Below are 17590 nucleotides of genomic sequence, written 5' to 3'. Positions count from 1 at the left end.
CATTCTTTGGCTCATAGCTTCTGGTTTTTGCCTGTTACCCTTGAAGTTCCTTGGCCGCATCACCCAATCTCTGTCTCTGTTGTCACATGTTTCCTTGTGTGTCTCTATTACAGTGTCTCTTTTCCTTTTATATGAACACCAGTCATATTGGGTGAAGGGCGCATTCCACTTTACTATTACCTTATTTTAATGAATTACATATGAAACAACCCTATATCAAAATAAGTTTGCATTCTGAGGTACTTCAGGTTAGATCTTCAAAATATTATTTTGGGGGACACAATTCAACCTATAATGAATTATAATCATAGAATTATAATTCTAATTATATATTGTTTTATATTTTATGAATTATAATTGTTTTATATTTTTAACATTTCTTATAATACTCCTGTAGAGTTTCTTTTTTTTTTTTTTAACGCTTATTTATTTTTGATACAGAGAATGAATGGGGGAGGGTCAGAGAGAGGGAGACACAGAATCCGAAACAGGCTCCAGGCTCTGAGCTGTCAGCACAGAGCCCGATGCAGGGCTCGAACTCACGGACCGTGAGATCACGACCTGAGCCAAAGTTGGTCGCTCAACCGACTGAGCCACCCAGGCGCCCCACTCCTGTAGAGTTTCTTATTGCTCATGGTATTTGCATGGGATGGCTTAAAATATTCACCTGTGCTTTGCCTATTCTCTGGAGCATGATTTTTCAGCATGAGCACTATTGGCATTTGGGTAAGATAGTTCTTTGTTAGTGGGTAGGGGTGTGTGTGGGAGTTTTATAGGTTTGTGAGCCTTATAGGATGTTTAACAGCATCCTCGGCCTCTACCCATTACACGCTAATAGTGTGTCACACCTCTGTTGTGACAACCATAATTTTTTTTCAAAAATTGCCAAATATCCCATGGGGGCAGAATCATCCCTGGTTGAAAAATGCTGACAGACATTCTCCTGGGTTTCGTTTTTTGGCAAGATTATTTCATAGATAATGTGTTTCCATCAAGAGGCACATAAGATCTGATTGTCTTTGTTATGTAAATTAGTAGCCTTTAATAATCATTGCCTTGATCTGTACTTCATTAATGGTTGTAAAATTCTAATGTCCTAGTTCTGTGATTTTTTACTCTGACCATGTATTAGCTGTAATTCTTCCACAGAGAAACTTTCCTTCATCAATTATTTGATTGGTAACCCCAAGATACAGTTCTAATTGGAAACAAGATCGATGAAGATTTCTCTTTGTTTACCAGTTTTCAAAATAATGAACTTGTTCCCTAGCATTATCTGAAGAGGACTGAGGGGTTTTTTGGAACTATTAGGGAATTTATGGATTGAAACATATTTCTTTTTTTAAATTTTTTTTTTCAACGTTTATTTATTTTGGGGACAGAGAGAGACAGAGCATGAACGGGGGAGGGGCAGAGAGAGAGGGAGACACAGAATCGGAAACAGGCTCCAGGCTCTGAGCCATCAGCCCAGAGCCTGATGCGGAGCTCGAACTCACGGACCGCGAGATCGTGACCTGGCTGAATTCGGACGCTTAACCGACTGCGCCACCCAGGCGCCCCAAGATTGAAACATATTTCAATGCAGTATTATCTTCACCTATGCTCAAAATGGCTCATACTTGGCCATTGGCCTATTGGCCAGGGGGAGCCACTTTAGTTAGCAACTCTTCTGAGTCATTTTGACAGGATCCTAGAATTCTTTGATTACTGCTTTCCGGTATAGCAAGATGTCGCAGGTTCATATTGTACATTTGCCATCTCTAGATCCGTATTCTTTAAGACTTGGGACCTTACTCCTCACTCTATATAACCTTCCCAGAGCAAAAGAATCAAACTGCCTCCATCCCCCTCCACCCCGCCCCTGAGTCCACACACTTAATACATAGACACTTCAATCAGTAATATTGGACAGGGGTAAGGCAACTGAGAGTGGTGGTGGAGGTCATGTCTAATTGAAAAGTGTCTGATTGAAAGCATTACACTTCAACAAAACCATACAAACACTGTGTTGGTTCAAGGAAAGTCTTAGATCAGCAAGCACCAATTTGTAACCTGCGTTATAGGACCTAGACTTGGCCTGATTTAATGTTGAATATTGTGAAAAATATGTCTCAGAGACCCTAGATTTTATTGTCTTCCTCTGAAAGTGTTGATCACTTTGAAATTATGTATGCTTGGTTTTACATTTTGCAGGTGTGAATTTTTAGACAGCCCAAGGTGTTTTCATTCCTACCCTCTCGTGGGCTCAACCTCGAAATTCTCTCTTCTCAAATCTTGTACTGCTTTTGTTTTAGGCTAGGTCCCGATTAGGCTTTTACTCCTAAGATGTGGCCTGTCCCTCAAACAATATCTCAGTCACTTGTCTTCTCATTATCCATTATCTGGACTCCAGCTCATTGGTGTTTTCTTTGGATCCTTGACCATAACATGGCTTCTTTCTCCCTCAGAGCCTTTGTATGTGCTGTTCTCTGCCTGGAAGACCTCTTACCTCCACCTCTTACTAGGTATCAGTTTCAAATTCAACTCCTCACCAAGGCCTTTCTAGTTTTTCTTATAGAAAGCTCTCCTCCCCAAGCTGGCCTCACCATAATAGCCTCTTACTTGTTTCTTGCATGGAATTCATCACGTTTTTTAATTTGTTTACTTATGCTTTGTCTCCCTAACTAGAATGTAGAGTCCAACTTCTTGAAGAGAGAAACAAGATTTTATACTAAATATATTTCTTAATACCAGAGTCTGTAACAATATTTGGGACTGAGTAGCATTTTAATGAATACTAGTTGACTGAATTAATAATTGAGTAGGACGTTATATAACTTATTTATTTATTTATTTATTTATTTATTTATTTATTTATTTATAAAAAGAGAGCACATGAGAATGGGGGAGGGACAGAGAGAGAGAGATTGGAGAGAAGAGAGAATCCCAAGCAGGCTCCGCACTGTCAGTGCAGAGCCTGATGCAGGGCTTGAATTCACAAACCCCAAGATCATGACCTGAGCTGAAATTAAGAGTCGGATGCTTAACTGACGGAATCACACAGGCACCCCTATAACACTTTTCTTGATTCAGCCTTTTCTTACCTATTTAATATCAACCTGAACCAAACCATTGGTAGCTCTGTTACGTAGGACCTTTTTTCCATAAAAACATCCTTTTAGGGACGCCTGGGTGGTGCAGTCGGTTAAGCGTCCGACTTCAGCCAGGTCACGATCTCGCGGTCCGTGAGTTCGAGCCCCGCGTCAGGCTCTGGGCTGATGGCTCGGAGCCTGGAGCCTGTTTCCGATGCTGTGTCTCCCTCTCTCTCTGCCCCTCCCCCGTTCATGCTCTGTTTCTCTCTGTCCCAAAAATAAATAAAAAACGTTGAAAAAAAAATTTAAAAAAAAACAAAACAAAAAAAACATCCTTTTATCACCTTTGCCCTTTCTCTCCTCACCTAGACTATTAATAGTCTTTTAGTTTTCAAGTAGGCTTAATTCCTTCTCCAGGAAGCTTTCCTTGACTCTATTCTGCACCCCCACCAGTCTGAGTAACATGCCCCTGAAGGTTACAGTAACATTCTGAGTTTACTTGAGGGAGTATTATCAATTGGAGGGCTGGAGGTAAATCTCCTGAACTTGAGCCATATTAATTACTGCTACTGGTGACCTTGGACACTTCAATTTCTTACTTCACTTTCCCTGTATGTAAAATAAGGTAATATAATCTAATTGGGGTTTTGGAAGATGAAATCAGATTGTGTAGGTCAAATTCTCAGAACAATACCTGGCGCACAGTAGGAAAACACAATTTTCAGCAATTATCGTTAGAGTGTAATTTCTTGCTAACTTATTTCTTCCATATATTATACTGAAAATTCCTTAAAGGCAGAAATACTGTCCTGTTTACCCTTGATTCCTATGCATCTGATGATACATAGCTTAGTTTTATATTTACTGTTTTTCTTTCGTTTTTTTTCTACAAGCCCTCTTTAAATTCTTCCCATTGATTTTTCTCAATTTGTTACAATGGCCATCAAGAGCCAAGACTCTAGATTATTTGTCTTTGAACATGCTATTTGTTTTTATATAACAATGTTACTTTCTTTTCCCTCCAAATTTCCTTCCCGCGTAAACTTTACCGAGCAGTGAAGCAAAATGACATTTTCAGTCCTTTGGACCATAAACTTTATGCAAGTTTCCTTGCAGATTTTACCACATTATGTAGTTGAGTAATTTTTGGTCACTTCAGTAGTTTCAATTTCTCAATACTCTGTGTAAATCAACTGTGTACCCCAGCGCCTCAATAAATACCTAAATCAAATGTTATTACATGAATTACAAAGCTATACTAAAGTACAATAGAATTAATTTCCCCAATTAACAGCAAAACTAGTAGGCTTTTGTGACAAGTGAGCGGGTTGCATCCTGCGCTGCCTTTGGCTAATCCTAGGGCACCAACTATTAAAGTCTATTTGGCACTAAGAGTACAAAGTGGCGGCGGCAAAGGGACCCGCCCAGATTTATCCTAAATCTCCGATTTCCAGAATTAGGAGATCCGCGTAACAGCCAGAAGCATCTTTTGTCCTCGGGAAGGTCCGTCAGTAGGCTTTTCAGGTGAGAAAACAGCGCCACCAGGGTGTACGCATCGCTACGGGGTGCTCAATAAACCGTAATTTCGGCGATCTAATCGCTGAAAAAAAGACTCAATCCGTGGACATCCGGGCTGTGGGAGACGAAGCGACGTGCTGACGTTATCACGTTTCCCTTGCCCGCCCCGCGTTTCTCCCGCCCCTCTCCGCACTGTGACGGTCCCAGGGAGGAACGAAGCGTAAACAGCGCAGGGCATTTCGGGAGCGGGATTGTTTCAAGCAGGAAGCAGGCTCCATTTTAGCGCCGCCCGCCGTCGCCATCTGTTTCCCTTCCCTCCCCCTACCCCCTCCCGTACCCAAGCCCCAACGGGAAGGCCGGGCCTAGGGCGCCAGAGGCTGGAGTGAAAGGAGAAAAGGGAGAAAGGGAAGAAGCGAGGAGAAAAAGGGTGAGTTGAGAAAGGTGAGCGGTAGAGGCCAAGGTGGGAAGCGCGCAGCCCAGCGGACGGACTGACGGACGTGCCCGTGCTACGGCTGCCGCGGCTGCGGCGCCCGCGCGGGTCGCGTCGAAGCGGCGGCGGCGGCGGCAGCAGCAGCAGCAGCAGCGGAAACAGGAGGGGAGCAATGGCGGCCGACAGCCGGGAGGAGAAAGGTTAGTGCGGAGAAAGGTGACGGGCGGAGGCGACACTCGGGAGTCGGTCGATGGAGCCGTGGTTGTCGTTGCGGGGTGGGGGTTGGGGAGGTTAGCCTGCCCCGCGCGGAGCCGATCCGTCCCAACCGAGACACTTGCACCCGCTGGAAGAGACTAGGCCTGCTCTTGCGTCCTCGATCTCCGAACCACCTAGCACTTCATCTCTCCTGGGTTTTTTTGTTTTGTTTTGTTTTGATCCTAATTCTCTTCTTTTTCCGTTCTGCAGTCCTGGGCGCGGCTGAGAGGGCCTGTTCTTAGTGGCAGGCCCTTGGGTTTATTTCCTGGTAGGATTATGCGGGTGTAATGCGTATTTTCAGAACGACCCTTTCTTTTAGGCAAAATTTCGAAAATCCTTAATGCCACGGCCAAAGCTGGTAGTCTAGTAAGTGAGCATTTTTAAGAAGTGGTACAGGTGGATTAGTAATCTCGAGAAATATCTACAAGTAATTTGTGGCTCTTCCTGTTAAATAGGCAAAGTGGCAAGAATTGCCCCTCTGGTTCCTCGAACACTTATTTTGGAAAACATGATGTTTGAAGCAATAATTATATGACTTAGACATGGCAAAAAAAAAAAAAAAAAAAAAAATCCTAGCCACTATTTTGATAGAAACACGTTGTGTTAGCTCCCAGAAGGTACAACCAGGAACAAATGGGTGTAATTTATAGAGAGCTGAAGGAGTAATACAGTTACAGTAAATATAGGAAAAACTGATGTTGGTAGAAAGGGATGTCATGTCTTTTGAAAAACCGACCTCCCAAGTGCTACAGATGTTTATGTATATCCTGGATCAATACCTGTCTGGAGAGTGGTCTAGTTTAGATGCTGCTTTTAGGGTCTTTTCTAACCTTAAGATTATCATGATTGTTTTGGGAAGGTTATAGTTAACAAAAATATGGTGCTGCTGCTGCCCTGTATATACCTCACAGATCTCCTCTTCAGTGTGGCTAACCAACTTGGGGTGGGGATTTGTTGAATGGATTCTAGAGTCAAGTTGCACTAGGCCCACGATCTCTTTAGTTTTTCTCCTTAAGAGAAAGATGAGTCTTCATGCTTCATTAAACTGCTCTAGGATAGGGACAAACTTGGAGCCTGGAGTGTGTGGAAGTATCTTTAAGAAATTGGGGCTATCTTAAACCAATTCAGTGATTAGGTTGTTGTAGTTTGACCTATGTTTTAAAAAATGCACCCCTTTGAGAAGCACGAAAAGAATGTGGAGGTCGGGTTGCAAGATGTTAGTGACAAAAAAGGGACTGCTTTTAATTAGTAGTAAATTTAGTTATTACAATAGATCATTTCAATCAATAAGAATTCATTCAGTCGACATTTGATTGCATCAGAATGTAATCTGTGAGCTCTGTGTTGGAGTGAGTGCTGGTTGTGATCGGTAAGGTAAACCAAATACAAAATGAGTAAAAGTTTGTACTTCTCAAGGATTCATTGTTAAAATGAACACAGTTGTTAAATTAGTAATAGAGTAGATACAGTAAAGTGCATTTTGGAAGAAGAGTCATTTTTAAGTTTATTTATTTTGAGAGACAGAGACAGAGAGAGAGAGAGAGAGAGAGAGAGAGAGAGAGAGAGAGAATCCCAAACAGGCTTTGCACTGTCATTCAACGCAGAGCCCAAAGTGCCCATGTATCTCACGAACCGTGAGATCATGACCCGATCCAAAATCAAGAGTTGGACACTTAACCAACTGAGCCACCCAGACGCCCTGAAAGTAGGTGATGTTTTAAAAATTGTTTTAGAGATGGATTTAGTGATGAAAGTTCTTAAGAACATGTAATGCCACCTGTTAGCAATACTTAGGGTAGTCATCCAACTTTTGAAAGAACTCACATTTTTGTAGTTTTTACAAAAAGTTAATTCCCATAGTGGAGTTTATATCTCTTAAATCTTTGATATTAGTGCTTGTCTTTATAGATTAGCTCAAAGATGGTCTCTAGTGGGAAAGCTAGCAAATATAAAACCTATTGGAATTGCTTATTTAATTTTGTAATGGGAAGATTTCCAGCATAATTCATTTTGCAAATAAAGAAACTGAGTTCCAGGGTGTCTCACCTAACTTTATTTGTCATTGTTACACAGCCAGAAAAATAGCCAGAATTAGAATACCTAATTCACTCTTCCTTATACTTCTGCAAGAAAAAGTGGGAAATGAAGTATTTGTCAGTAGTTACCTTATGCAAAACATTATGAAATTATAAACTTAAGCCCTCTAAGAATCTTAGACTTCTCACAGGCCTTAAATGATTTCATGAATGATGTAAAATCTTGATGAGAAATGAATTTAAATTGCAGACGTTTGCTGTTGGTCACAGAACAGTTAAAAGACTTGGTTATAGAGTCGTTGGATTATTGGGCTTTCTACATTGGCTATGTAATAAATAGACATTAACTTCTATTATACTTCTATAATACTCATATTTAGAACCTGAAGCCTATATAACTGGACAAATTGCCAACTCCCTCTGACTCCTGTGGTGATTATTTGTCCAAAAAATAGATTTGAATGATACTAATACTTTATGAGGAATACAAATCTTTTCTATTTTAAATACCTTGTATGTGTTTTATTTCTTAAGGTCTTACGAAGTTCTCTCTGAAAAACAGTGTAAAAGTTTATCCAAAATGTGGAAAGTGATTTACCACTTTCATAAGTAACATGTTTTTCTACATTAGTGAACGGAAAGCTCCATGAGGGCTAAGAGTAGGTCTATCTTACTCACCAGGTTCCTGACGTACAGTAATCATGACTCAGTGCCTTGAAGAAATGACTTGCAAGGTTGGACTTGGTTCATAACTGACCATGAGACATTTGCCTCTGCTATCCAAAGCCAAGGATTTTGTCAGTTTAAATTGTGTATGTATACACACAGTCACACAGGCAAGAGCACATAAATATGTACACACAGTCATATATACATACACATATTTTATGAACATACTTCAGCCCTGTTTATATAGTGAGTCCTTAGAAAAAGATTGACTTTCTTGGTTCACTTTAGTTAGGGCTTTAGAAAGCATAGAGTATGTATTTGATAACCCAATGTATTTGTTTTACCCAAATAGAAATAGGATAAAAAAATTTAAAATACTCTCCTTAAACTTCAGATTGTATGCTTACTATGCTTAGAGCAGAAAATTTGGATGTGATGGGAAATGCAAGTCTCTACACTTCATTTAGAGGAATGACAGTTTTGAATGACAAAGTAACTGAGACTGGTCTAATGTAAAATGTAACAGAAGGGTAGGTTCCAGGAAATTTTGCTTCATTGTCAAAGCCGACTAAAACTATATTAAATGAATTAAAAGATATAATCTACTTCGGTGTTCTGTGACGTAAAACAAATGTGTAGTATACTTAACTGGCCAGTTTTCTTTAAATACTCTAGGTCTTTGTTCCCGACCCTCACATAAATAGCACTTTGTATCTCCTGACCCAGAAGTTTCCAGGTCCAAAACAATGGGCTGCTTTCTCAGATAAAGGTTAATTTTCTACACTGATATCCCTGGAGTTAAGGCTTGTGGCCTTCCTGGGCCAGGAATTGCAAGATTAAAGTGTAATTCTGGTATAATGGAAAGAGCACTACATTTGTATGCATAGTTGTGAGATTTTTGTTATGTCACTTCAGTTCTGTGGGCTGCATTCTGGAATTCTTGTTATATACCTAACCTTCTGGTGGTTAAAGTACTTTGAAAGCCAGTTAGATTTCCATTTTCCCATGATTATGTAAAACAAACTGGGGTACCTCGGTGGCTGCGTCAGTTGGGTTTCTGGTTCTTGATTTCGGCTTGGGTCACGATCTCTTTCAGTGGGCTCTGTGTGACAGTGTGGAGCTTGCTTGGGATTCTCGGTCTCCCTCTCTCCAACCCATGCACGCCTGCGTGTACTCACTCATGCGCATCCTCACTCATGCACTCTCAAAATAAATAAAAAAAAATCCCCCAATAAAACAATAAAAAAGAAGTTTTGTTAGTCCTAACATCTTGAAAATTTTTGAACAAGCTTTAAAACAATGATTGTTTTTATTTTCTTTTGCCTCCTGTATCCCTGGAAAACTCAGTTTGGTAATTGTGATGGTAACTAAGATTGTGCTAGTTTGCACCAGTGATGATAATGAGGTTCATATACATCATATATTGTGAATGCAAAACATTCACAGATGATTGCACTTCTACAGAGGAGTCAAGCTAGCAGCAAGCCGCTTTGTGTTGTTTTTGAGACAATGTTTAAGTCTATCATTTAAGTCCACATGAAAATCTGAGTTTGGGAATCCTTGAAAATTTGGAAGATCTGATAACATGGTGCTTGAATTTTGTCAAGGCAGTTAATCACCTAGAGTTGAGTACGATTGTCCTCCTTACTGTTTCTACTCTTTCACAAAGTATCATGCATATTAAGTTTATTTGCAGTTATTTAACATTGTTATTCATGAGTTGCAGGCTTTTATGCATACTAGGGTCCAGCAGATAAAGTACTTCTTTAATAGTTAATGGTAGGTATTAGGTTAAACAAAAGGAAAAGAGCAAGCACGGTCTGTGTGCAAGCAGTATTTGTAAATGCACGTATTCATCCGGCATAAACCCAGATTGTCTCTTGCAAAGCCTTGACATGTTACTACCTCTCTGTGTCTTAACAGAAGACTATCAGGACTGCTCCAGCTGGTTGCTTTCAGGTGAGAATCTGGATCCCTAATGACCAAATAGTCCGTTCAAAAAATGCAAGGTCTGGATTTTTATATTAAATCCTTAAAGTTTTCAAAACAGTGTCCAAGAGCTAGATTCATGCAAGTTGTTAGGGTATAACTTTGGAAGGATTTGAGTTTTAGCTGTAAATAGAAATACTGTTTAATGAGTAATTTTGTTTCGTTTGAGCTAATTCATTGTGACAAAATTCATTCTGTTGTGAAACCTTGAACAGTTTTTGAGTTTTTAAAATAGCTCTAAAAAAAATACCGTATTCTTTATGTAGATTTTTCAAAAAACATTGTGAAGTGCTTTATCTCATAGAAGTATATACTTCTATGAGTTATTTTTGTAGTATATGAATTGTATGTTCATGGAACTCTTAATGACATTTACTAATCTTTGTTCATTTTAGTATTAATATTCTTAGGTTGGGTGCTGTCAAGCTACTATGAAGGAATTGAATGTATATGAATATTTATACAGTATATTAATGTATAATTTGAGGGCAAAGAGTGATTTAAAACTCTTTATTAAAGGTTTATTTAAAAAATTAAAATAAAAATTAAATTTGTTAAGGTAGTTTAAAGGTCATGCTAGAGAACTAGTGGGTGTTATTTTATGTTAGAACTATTTTTTTTTCCAAAAAGGATATGGCAGTGATGATTAGTATTCAGCAGTGGTAGTTTCTGAGAATATTTAAATAATCTTCATTTTCTTTATAATTAGTTCATTTTAGGGACGCCCGTGTGGCTCAGTCAGTTAAGCGTCCAACTCTTGGTTTTGGCTTACGTCATGAACTCATGGTTTGAGAGCTCAAGCCCTGTGTTGGGCTCTGTGCTGACAGCATGGGACCTGCTTGGGATTCTCTCTCTCCCTTTTCCTCTGCCCTTCCTCACGTGCGTGAGCGCACACGTGCTCTCTCTCTTTCTCTCTCTCTCTCTCTCTCAAAAAAACATTAAAAAAATGTCATTTATATTAGGGGTTGGCAAACATTTTGTAAAGGATTATATAATAAATGACATTTTAGGCTTTGTGGGCCACAGAAGGGTTTGTCACATATTTTTTTGTGTGTGTCTGTCCCCCCCCCCCCCGCCCCTTTTAAAACACAACCTTTAAGATGCAGAAACCATTCTTATTTTTACCTTACTGGTTAAAAAAAGCAAGCCATAGGCTGAATTTGTTCTGCAGGCCTTAGTTTGCCAATACTGTGATAAAACCACAGTTAGATTATTGATGTCACGGAGTATAATACATAAAAATTTGTAGACCATCAAGTGAGAATGTAGTGTTTGATCCTAAAGTAAATTTCAAGATGTTACAGTGTCACTCATACAGGGCTTTCTGGTGCATTAATTGAAATTAATCTGGTGCACATTACTTTTTAATAATATTTTGCATTTTTTTTTTGTGCCCTTATACTTTGTTTAAAGATTTTACTACTACTTCCCTTCTAATTTAACTATAGATTTTAGAAAACCTGAACTGGAGGCTTGTACCCCCAACTGTTTCTGGACAAGTGAATTTGGTCACCTGGCACTTTTGAGCTTCCTTTTCTCTATCTGAAGTAATGGATGATAAAACATACCTTAGGTGATTCATTTATGTATATAGGATATATGTAAAAGTGGTAAAATGTTAAAAGGAAAAAAAAGGAAGCATTGGTTAATATTTGTTGTGTTAAAAATTTGTAGCTACTTAAAAAAAATTTTTTTTTAATGTTTTTATTTATTTTTTGAGACAGAGAGAGACAGCATGAGCAGGGGAGGGGCAGAGAGAGAGGGAGACACAGAATCTGAAGCAGACTCCAGGCTCTGAGCTGTCAGCACAGAGCCCAATGCAGGGCTCAAAGTCGCAGTCTGTGAGTTCGTGATCTGAGCCGAGGCGGGATGCTCAACTGACTGAGCCACACAGGTGCCCTTGTAGCTGCTTATTAAAACTGCAACCAGTCTCTGCATTTGATTAATACACTTATTTGTTAAGGCTTTTTAAAACAATAATGACCTTTTTTTAAATAGGGAAACCATGATCTAATTTCATGCTTGAAATTTATATTGATTTAAATTAACCTGTACAGTTCATTCTGTGTTAGGTTTAGCACATGTAAAGTATATAATTTAAGGTGAATGTTCAGGCTTTTGGGTTGTTCTTTCTACTAATGGAATTAGTGATTTCATGAAAAGATGTGTGTAGCACTATGTTTACTTAATTGCTTATTTCGTTGTGATAATTGTTGTTCAGAAATATAGTTAATTCTGTGAACATCTGTTGGATCCAGTGTTTTACTGATCAGAGAGCTAGAAGTAAATAAAAATTCATATGATGTATATATTTTAGAAAAACAGTAAAGTATACTCTTAACCACCCAAAGAAAGGAATTGCTATGCCATTCCAGGCAGTGTCACTTTTGATGTTCTTACACAGAAACTGTGTTTGACTCCAAATACTGAGATGTTACTTTTTCCTGTATCCTATGTAAGTAACCTTGCTTACTTTCCTATCATGCCTACATTGTGTTTTAGTTCTCTTCAGTCACTGATTTCTGTCTCCCTTTGGAGATATTTTAGTCTGATTTAATTGTTTATAGACCTCAGGTCAGGTTAATAACCCTTGCTATATATATAAAAAAGTAACCCTAGCTATACTTTTTTTTTAATTAAAAAAAATGTTTATTTTAGAGTGTGTGTGCACACACATGTGTGCGGGGGAGGGGCAGAGAGAGAAGGGGACAGAGGATCCAAAGGGGGGAATCTGTGCTGACAGAGAGCCCGATGTGGGGCTCGAGCTGTGAGATTATGACCTGAGAGGAAGTTGGACGCTTAACCAATTCAGCCATCCAGGTGGCTCCATGCCTGCTATACTTTTGAACGGGCTTTGCTTTTTGGTTTGAACCATAAATGTAATTGTCCTAAGCCATCAACGTTTATGAGTTCACATTTCTCTTTACCACACCTTGAATTTGGAAAGATATTTTTGACACCAGAATACTTGTGTTCAAAGCATTTACCATTAATTTTAGTGTATTATTTAAAAAAAATCAATTTAAGGTGGTAAATATTTGCATGTATTTCTTAGAACTTACTTTGTCCTGTTGTATACGTGGGAATGCAGTGACAAAACTGAGTTGTAGGCTTTCATGATCATTCAGCATGTTAATTGTAGTCAGTAGTTCTCTTGACTGAACAAGTTACACTTTTCAGAGTTGATACCAGCAGTTTCAAACGTTTTTGATTGTGTAGCACATCAATACTTTTTTTTACTTTTAATGTTATTTTGACATATTTTGGACAGAATAGATAAATGAATAGTACAAAAATTTTTTTTATCTTTGAATTATATTCCACAAATGTTAACTTTTTACCACATCGTTTTTCTTGAATTCATTCTCTCTTCTCTCTTTCTGTGTATATATGTGGATATATGCATATGCAGACACACTTTTTTCCTGAACTGTTTGCCAGTTTTAGACACGGTGCTTCTTGGTCCCTAATACTTGAGTGTGTATTTCCTAAGAAATAGGATTTTCTTTAATTTAACTATAGTAGTATCAAAATCAGGAAATTAACAGAGTGGTACCATACTCTACAGACCTTACTTAAATTTCACTAGTTTCCCAGTCGTGTGCCTTGTTCAGTTATTGTGTCTCTTAAGTCTTTTAATCTGGAGTAGTTTCTTAGTGGATTGGTATTAGCGGATTGGTATTATTTCATGACCCTTTGTTTCAGTTTGATGTTTCCTTAAGTATAGGTTCAGAGTTTGCGTTTTTTTTGCATTTTTTAATTAATTAATTAAATTTTTTTTTTTGAGAGAGAAAGAGCGTGAGAGGGGGAGGGGCAGAAAGAGAGGGAGATGCAGGATCTAGGCTCTGAGCTGTCTGCACAGAGCCCGATGTGCTGCTCAAAACCCATGGACCTCAAGATTGTGACCTGAGTCGAAGTCGGATGCTTAACCGACTGAGCCACCCAGGCACCCCCAGAGTTTGCATTTTGGCTGGGAATATCACAGAATTGTTTTATTCTTAGTGCATCATGCCAAGTCTGTAATACTGATTTGACATACTGCTGGTGATGTTAATTTTGATTACTTGGTTAAGTTAGAATCTGCCAGGTTTCTCCACTGTAAAATTATTTTTTTCTTGGTAATCAATAAGTAGGTTGTGAGGAGTACTCACCATCCTTGGTAGGTGTGTGTTTATGTTACACACAAGTATTTCTGTTCTAATTTTTTATGCACATTTTAAAGCAGTTACAAAAATGAGAAATTAGAGGTTGAAGTACAGATATAGAAGTTTTTAACATTTTCTCTTGTACTCCACTATGTCCTTTCATACCCTATGGAGTGGGTGTACACTACTCCTGGCTTTGTAGTCCAGAGTTCTGTATCATGTCCTTTATCTTGTATGGTTTTATAGAATTACTGTCGTGTCTTGATCCTGAAATAAAAGATCTTTGACGGTTATGTTTCCATATTTACGTAGACCCAACATAGTCAAAGATAAATGCTTAATGGTAATGATTTTTCCCTATTTTTAATTTCCTGCTTTCAGATGGAGAACTTAATGTTCTAGATGACATTTTGACTGAAGTACCAGAACAGGATGATGAACTGTATAATCCAGAGAGTGAACAAGATAAAAACGAGAAAAAGGGTATGTAATATTTTAAATTTTTTTGTTAAAATAAGGTTTTTTTTTTTTTATTAAAATTTAAAAAAAATGTTTTATTTATTTTGAGAGAGAGGGAGGGAGTGAGCCAGGAAGGGGCAGAGAGAGAGAGAGAGAGGAAGAGAGAAGGATCCAAGCAGGTTCAGTGTTGTCTGCTCAGAGCCTGACATGGTCTCAGACTCATGAACTGTGAGATCGTGCCCTGAGCCAAAATCAAGAGTCAGATGCTTACCCAACTGAGCTGCCCCGGTGTCCCTAAAAAGTTTAAATAGAGATTTAATTTATTAAGAAAGTGACTTTGCTTTTGCTCTTGTTCCTGGGGTCAGTTAACACCAAAAGTGTGCAATCATTACAAACTGTGGTACCCAGTTCAATATGAATAAAAGTAATCTATTTCTTTTCAAACGTGTGAAATTTCTCAAATACATGAATTTATTCCAGTATTTGCAAACTATGGTTTCTTTATGATTAACTTTGCAGTAAAAATATTTCAGAAGACATTTTAAAGATAAGAGCTTTTTTTTCTCTCTGATACATACTCTCTGTTAATCTTTGGTGAAATAAATAGAAGACATAAAACACTTACATGTGTTCTTTAAATTGTATTTTTAAGGATCAAAAAGAAAAAGTGACCGAATGGAATCTACTGACATCAAGCGGCAAAAGCCTTCTCTTCATTCAAGACAGTTGATTTCTAAGCCACTGAGCTCATCTGTCAGCAATAACAAAAGAATAGTTAGTACCAAGGGAAAGTCAGTTGCAGAGTATAAAAATGAGGAATATCAAAGATCTGAAAGAAGCAAGCGTCTAGAAGCTGATCGGAAGATTCGTTTGTCAAGCAGTGCTTCTAGAGAACCTTATAAGAGTCAGCCTGAAAAAACTTGTCTCCGGAAAAGGGATCCCGAAAGGAGGACCAAATCCCCTACACCAGATGGTTCTGAGGTAGTAAATGTTATTGCAGATATAAAACAGAAAGCAATTCTTTTTGAGGCATTAGAACTATTTATTCAGTCTGACTTTATCTGTTATATGACTGCTGATTCCCTTTTTCTTTAAACATCAGAGAATTGGGCTTGAAGTGGATAGACGTGCAAGCAGATCCAGCCAATCTTCTAAGGAAGAAGTTAACTCTGAAGAATATGGCTCTGACCATGAGACTGGCAGCAGTGGTTCTTCTGATGAGCAAGGCAACAACACTGAGAATGAGGAGGAAGGGGTGGAAGATGTGGAAGAAGATGAAGAGGTAGAAGAAGATGCGGAGGAAGATGAAGAAGTGGACGAAGATGGAGAAGAGGAGGAGGAGGAGGAGGAGGAAGAGGAGGAGGAAGAAGAGGAGGAGGAGGAGGAAGAAGAAGAATATGAACAGGATGAGAGAGACCAGAAGGAAGAGGGAAATGATTATGACACTCGAAGTGAAGCTAGCGACTCTGATTCTGAATCCGTTTCCTTCACAGATGGATCTGTCAGATCTGGTTCAGGCACAGATGGATCAGGTACTACTCTTTGTATGTATAAGTTTCTCTTAAGAAAAAAAAATGACCTGATTTTATTTTTGAACATACTTAAATTGAATTATAAAATATTTAGAGATGTGGGATGTTAATAAGACTGTCTCATGATTTTTTTTACAATTATATGCCTTTGAGTATTAGAAATACATTTGAGTAAGGTTTACATATCTTAGTAAATGTGTTTCCCAACTTCATATTGTATTCTAAATGAATGCAAGTCTGATTGTTTCTCTATGGAAATGTATTTCAGGTTTTAAGGTTATAAATTCTTGGGTTTTCATACCTGTCAGCAGTTTGTTTAAACACTGATACCTGATCTACTTGATACTGACATGGAACCTGTCTGGTTGGCATTACAGTATTTCTATATCTGATACCTGTAGATTTCTGTCATTTGGCAATAGAAATCAAAACAACTTTCTTTTTCTCTTGGGAACACACACTGTTTTTCCAATTCTGTACCTGTGGATTGACAGACTTGCAGGGTCTCCCAAAGGCTGGTGTAAAAGTACAAGAGGTGGAAAGTAAGAGTGTAAGATTCTTGTGGGGAGATTGGTTAAGAGTTGTCTTGGGTTATTCCTTCAATACTACATGTCCTACCACTTTATCCCTGTCTGATCAGTGAGATGTAAATATAGGAATGGTAGGTAGTTGCAGTCATGAGGCTAAGAGGGGACCATCTTTTGGGGGAAAATTCAGAGTACAACAAGGAGAGGTCAGGGTACTTAAAAGAACCCTTGCCATTATATGATGGTTACACATACTGTCATGACTGTCTTATGTCAAAATGCAGCCAGATCTGCTATATATACTAAATGAACTAAACTTTGGAATATAAGAACAATTCTATTCTTTTGTTATTACAGAATAGTTACAATTTCATTATTAATAGAGTTTTATCATTTTGATAGTACATTGTTAGTAAGTCACATTCTTAAAATTGTATAGGTGATAGAGCAAATGGCCAGCTATTTTCTAGTGATTGGCAACTGAAGTGCTTTCAACCTTTTGCTTACTGGAGTTCTAGGTTTCAGAGTTTAGACAGGATTTTAAGAGATTTAAAGAGTTAAACTGAATTGATGGGAAGTTAAGTTTGATATAAAAATTTGCAGAATCTGTTTTTTTTTTTTTTTTTTTAAGGTTTATTTATTTTTTGGAGACTTAGAGTGTGAGTGGGGGAGGAACAGAGAGAGGGAGGCACAGAATCTGAAGCAGGCTCTCCAGGCTCTAAGCTGTCAGCACAGAGCCCAACTCTGGGCTCAAACTCACAAACTGTGAGGTCATGACCTGAGCTGAAGTCAGACACTTAACCCACTGAGCCACCCAGGGGCCCCAAAATTTGTAGAATCTTTAATTCTGTTCTCCCGTTACACTTTTTGCAAACTGATGAGATGATGTATTTTTTGTAATTTATAATAATGGATGGAAAACAAAAACTGCATTGACAATATGAATGAATGTTTGTTCA

At 38.4% G+C, this 17590-nt stretch overlaps 1 protein-coding gene across 7 annotated transcripts in view; it reads left to right on the top strand.

The window, feature by feature from the left end:
• The first annotated feature begins 4826 nt into the window (after positions 1-4826).
• Positions 4827-17590, top strand: part of YTHDC1 (YTH N6-methyladenosine RNA binding protein C1) — a 35970-nt gene continuing 23206 nt past the window's right edge. For 3 of the 7 annotated variants that reach the window (XM_025921305.2, XM_025921304.2, XM_025921303.2), the window contains exons 1-4: positions 4828-5219; positions 14495-14596; positions 15225-15553; positions 15675-16104. In XM_025921305.2, coding sequence (XP_025777090.1) covers positions 5192-5219; positions 14495-14596; positions 15225-15553; positions 15675-16104 — 889 coding nt within the window. In that variant the 5' untranslated portion in view covers positions 4828-5191. Of the gene's footprint in view, positions 5220-9902; positions 9939-14494; positions 14597-15224; positions 15554-15674; positions 16105-17590 lie in introns of all 7 variants that reach the window. The other 4 variants (XM_086704908.1, XM_086704906.1, XM_086704907.1 and 1 more) reach the window with 3 other exon arrangements.

Source organism: Puma concolor, chromosome B1 (genome assembly GCF_028749965.1).
Source record: "Puma concolor isolate L17-30 chromosome B1, mPumCon1.1.hap2, whole genome shotgun sequence".
Taxonomy (NCBI): Eukaryota; Metazoa; Chordata; class Mammalia; order Carnivora; family Felidae; genus Puma; species Puma concolor.
The sequence above is the reverse complement of the archived record's forward strand: the minus strand, read 5'-3'. Positions and strand labels throughout refer to the sequence as shown.